A 5,232-nucleotide genomic window follows, 5' to 3' on the forward strand; every position below is an offset into this window, starting at 1 on the left:
ATTCGCTTCCTCTTTCTTCAATTTCCTTTGGTTTTTGAAGACCTTCGGTTTAGTCTGGTTGCTTAATGAATTTGCTTTCCAAAAAGAAAAAATATATATATATATATATTGATAATGGTTTAAATTAACGAACTAGAAGAGGGCCCCACAAATTAGAAACGGCCGATGATGACGATCGATGCAAGACGTTTCCAGTTGCTTCTTCTCCTTCCTTATTCCCATCTTCCCTTTCAAACCCAAAACTCTCTAGAACCCAATAGAAATCCCTCTTTCAAAATCCCCCTTCCCAAAACACTTCGATCCTTCTCGAACAACTCAGATTCTTCCTCTTCACCATCAAATCTCCCTCATTTCCCTCTATAATTTCCCCCTAATTCTCACCATTTCCCCTACCATCTTCTTCTTCTTCTTCTTCCTCCTCACAACACACTCACCAAAATGGCCTTCAGTTCCGCAGTAGCAACGCACCTCCATGTTTTCCGAACCTCCAATCTCCGATTCCCCGACTCCAACAAGTCCTGGAATCGGAAACGCGGAACCACATCGGTTTCCGTAATCCGGTGCGAGAAGGTCGTCGGAATCGACTTAGGTACCACGAACTCCGCGGTGGCGGCAATGGAGGGAGGGCAGCCGACGATCGTGACCAACGCGGAGGGACAGAGGACGACGCCGTCGGTGGTGGCGTATACGAAGACTGGCGATCGGCTTGTTGGTCAGTTGGCGAAGCGGCAGGCGGTGGTTAATCCGGAGAACACTTTCTTCTCTGTGAAGAGGTTCATTGGAAGGAAAATGGCGGAGGTTGATGAAGAGGCGAAGCAAGTTTCTTACAAGGTTATCGCCGATGAGAATGGGAATGTGAAGCTTGATTGCCCTGCCGTCGGCAAGCAGTTCGCCGCCGAGGAGATCTCCGCTCAGGTATTTTCCATCTCTTTGCTTAAAGTTATTTGAATTGAAATGCATTGAGAGTTCTTTGTACTATGGATTGATGATGAGAGAATTTTGGTAATGTTAAAAAAATTCATGAATATTCTTATTTAAAAACTTTTATTCATTCCACTTGAATCTATGCCACGTCCGCTTGGTGTGTATATATATATATATATATAAAAGTTTGGTTTAATTTTAGTTACTATATTTTCAAATATTTAATTTTAGTCTATATCCTTAATATTATTTTATATTTTCAATGAATAATAATAATAATAATAATTTTGAATGAGTATATTTTCAATTTAAGATTTATTTAAAATATAAATATAAATACTCAAATTAGACATGCGAAAGTAAGATCATTTTTAATAAATTTCCAAGTACATAATAAAAAAATATTAAATATTAATTAATGGATAGATAGATATAGTTGCAAACCATTCCCTTGTAAGAATCTCTTAAAAACAATATTGCCATGTGTTTGCAATGAATTATTGTTAATAGGCATGTTAGAAATTGATGGTGCCTTTAGAAATGGATGACAATAGGGTTAGGATTCTTATTTCATTGACACTATTAAGATTGGGAGGGTTGGTTCAATTCTCTGGATTTTGTAAAAATTAGTGAATAAATGTAGTAAAAACTTAACAAGTAGTATCAAAGTAAGGTTAGATCAATATTAATTGTATTTTATCTTTTGAGGTTGAAACTTCGTAAATACTTTACCTCCTATACTAAAAAAAATTTAATAGAAGGTAAAGTTTTCAACCATTAAGTAAAAGGTCCAATTGGTTGGAATTAACATGCGAGTTAGAATGGGCATACTCCACAATGTTATAGGGCAGAAGTAGAATTTTGTAGAATATGCAAAAATCATTAAAAATTGATATGTACGAAGACATAATTCACTTAAATATCAATTTTTTTATTTAATAGACGGCTTTTTGAAATGCATTTTGTTCTTTTTATCTTAACTTCAATAATTATGGAGTGGAGGACCAAACCATATACTTTAGGTATAGTAGTAATCCACTCAAATATGCTTGCATAATCAAACATTCAAATTAAATATAAATTAGAAAAACTTTAACATTTGTGTTTTACTATTGTTAACCTTTTGTCTATGTAGTTTATTTATTTAATTTAATTTTTTGTACTTTTGTAAACACATCCATTTTACTTCTTCTCTATCAATCAGAATTAACAGTAACTTTTGATCCTTTCTTGTTGCTTGCGACATCATATGAAAAAAATTGAATAAGTTCAAGGAAAGAAACAAGAGAAACAAGAAATGGATTGAATACAAATAAACAGATTAAAGTTCTAAAAAATTACCAAGACAACTTCTATTGAAATATTTTTAGGTTTGTAATTTAGTTCTTAATTCGGAAGACAATATCTATCTAATCTCTAAAGTTTCGATTACATCCATAAACTTAATCTGATTCTAACTAATACCATTATTGAGTTTCGATTACATCCATAAACTTAATCTGATTCTAACTAATACCATTATTGAAATGCAATCATTCCAATTTTGACTCTGTTATAGACTCAAAAGTTTTTATTGGTTGGTATAGGTTTTAAGAAAGCTGGTGGATGATGCATCAAAGTTTTTGAATGATCAAGTAGGAAAAGCTGTAGTAACAGTACCAGCATATTTCAATGATTCTCAAAGGACAGCGACTAAAGATGCTGGTCGCATTGCTGGTCTCGAAGTTCTTCGCATCATCAATGAACCAACTGCTGCTTCCCTTGCTTATGGCTTCGACAAGAAAACCAATGAGACCATTCTTGTTTTCGACCTTGGCGGTGGCACGTTCGATGTCTCAGGTACACAAAAATAATGTGCCCTGCATCTCGTGTCTTTTTGCATTCTCCTACATTGTTTTTAGCGAGGAGTATTTTTTTTTCTCCTTAGTCCTTGAGGTTGGAGATGGCGTATTCGAGGTGCTTTCTACTTCAGGCGATACACATTTGGGTGGCGATGATTTCGACAAGGTTGGGTCACTCATGTTTCCTATATCTCTTCCTTGTATTTCTTTATTTGCACAAAATGACATCTCTGCCTCGTTTACCTTCAGAGGATTGTTGATTGGCTTGCCGAGAGCTTTAAGAGGGATGAAGGAATCGATCTTCTGAAAGACAAACAGGCGCTCCAACGTCTAACGGAAACTGCTGAGAAGGCAAAGATTGAGCTATCATCTTTAACACAAACCAATATTAGGTATAACAACACTGTCACTCCTTCACCTTTTGATTGATTGATCAATTTTTTTTTATCTCATCTTCTGATTGAACCTTGTGTTTCAGTTTGCCATTTATCACTGCGACCAGTGACGGTCCGAAACATATTGATACTACACTTACTAGGGTCAAGTTTGAAGAGTTGTGTTCAGACTTGCTAGATAGGTAAGTTTGGTTCCCATTGGTTAATATTTTGCTTTTGCTTCTATATGCACGAGTTTGAATTCATTTTTGACTCTCGACGTCATCTTTCCAGGCTGCGATCACCAGTAGAAACGGCTCTAAAGGATGCAAAGTTGTCGTTCAAAGATATAGATGAAGTCATTCTTGTTGGGGGCTCAACTCGTATCCCAGCAGTTCAGGAGCTTGTCAAGAAAATGACAAGGAAAGAACCGAATATGACTGTAAATCCCGATGAAGTGGTTGCTCTCGGGGCAGCAGTTCAGGCTGGAGTTTTGGCTGGAGATGTAAGTGACATTGTTCTCTTGGATGTCACACCCCTCTCTCTCGGTTTAGAAACTTTAGGTGGAGTGATGACCAAAATCATTCCGAGGAACACGACCTTACCGACATCCAAATCCGAGGTGTTTTCAACAGCAGCAGATGGACAAACAAGTGTTGAGATTAACGTATGTCAAGGTGAACGAGAGTTTGTTCGGGACAACAAGTCTCTCGGACGATTTCTCCTGGACGGTATACCACCCGCACCTCGCGGTGTTCCTCAAATTGAAGTGAAATTCGACATTGATGCAAACGGTATTCTCTCTGTTGCTGCCATTGACAAGGGAACCGGGAAGAAGCAGGACATCACAATAACCGGCGCTAGCACTTTACCAAGTGATGAGGTACGTTAAAACGGTCAATGTCCAGGCAAAAGAGAGCAATGTTTAGCACATCAATTCTGTCTCTGACTCGATGCCTTTTGAATGTAACAATGCAGGTGGATAGAATGGTTAAAGAAGCAGAGAAGTTTGCAAAGGAAGATAAGGAAAAGAGGGATGCCATAGACACAAAGAACCAAGCAGATTCTGTTGTGTACCAAACTGAAAAACAGCTGAAAGAGCTGGGAGACAAAATTCCCACAACGGTTCGAGATACCGTTGAAGCTAAGCTCAAAGAACTTAAGGATGCCATCTCTAATGGGTCGATCGAAACTATCAAAAACTCCATGGCTGCTCTGAATCAAGAAGTAATGCAGATGGGGCAGTCCCTCTACAGCCAGGCAGCAGCCTCCAGCGATGGGACTGTGTCGGGAACTCAGTCTACTTCATCAGGATCAGCTGGAGAAACTGATGGGGATGTTGTTGATGCAGATTTTGTGGATAGTGAGTGAGTAGATGCAGTAGATATAGGAGTGTAAGTACAAGTAGTTTGGCTTTATACCAATTTTGAATTACTTGGTCCTGAAAATATCATGTGCATGTCTGGTTTAGAGTTTAGATGATGTGTATAAAGTACATTTCTACGCATTTACTTGAAACTTTGATTTCTCTCTAGAAATTGAAATAGTTAACTTGTATAGAAAGCAGGTAGATTTCGAAATCTGTCTTAATTTCTCTTTCAGTTAATGAAAGATGACAAGGCTTGCCGTTTTGTTTTCCAAACTGTTTCATTGACAATGCATATTATCAATTTGTATCCTTTCGGACACAATTTGAGGAGATTTTTAAGTCCTTCCGGTGATTATTTCGTTTTTTTTGTTTTTATTTTTAAAATTTTAGTCATCTTTCTTAATTAGAAAAAAGAGTACAAAAACAAGAATAAATTTTTAAAAATTACCTTTTTTTTTTTTTCTATCCATTCGTAACCAAGACAAATTATGGTGAGCAACTTTACACAAAAGTATGGAAGGGATTAATAGACCATTTGGGATATTCAAAGGATTTTTCTCTCTAATGGAGTTTTGGATCATGATGTTACATAGTGGACAGAGAGCATGAAGGGGCATAGTGTTGTGCCTCTATCTAGATTTTAGCAGCAATGAGGCTCCGCGACACTGCAGCGTGTGAGGGCCAAACACACCAAGCTACGACGCTGTTAATAGTACTGCAACAT

The 5,232-nt window shown here is 37.3% G+C and overlaps 1 protein-coding gene across 1 annotated transcript; it reads left to right on the top strand.

Annotated features, from left to right (window-relative positions):
- The first annotated feature begins 214 nt into the window (after window positions 1-214).
- LOC120085375 (stromal 70 kDa heat shock-related protein, chloroplastic-like) lies at window positions 215-4,721 on the top strand. The gene is made up of 7 exons (XM_039041326.2): window positions 215-915; window positions 2,511-2,763; window positions 2,852-2,931; window positions 3,015-3,157; window positions 3,244-3,342; window positions 3,434-4,022; window positions 4,118-4,721. Exons 1-7 carry the CDS (start codon window positions 439-441, stop codon window positions 4,508-4,510), a joined length of 2,034 nt encoding a protein of 677 aa, XP_038897254.1. The 5' UTR covers window positions 215-438; the 3' UTR covers window positions 4,511-4,721.
- Window positions 4,722-5,232: the final 511 nt, after the last annotated feature.

This window comes from Benincasa hispida, chromosome 9 (assembly GCF_027475165.1).
Source record: "Benincasa hispida cultivar pf3 chromosome 9, pf3_genome.v1.1, whole genome shotgun sequence".
Taxonomy (NCBI): domain Eukaryota; kingdom Viridiplantae; phylum Streptophyta; class Magnoliopsida; order Cucurbitales; family Cucurbitaceae; genus Benincasa; species Benincasa hispida.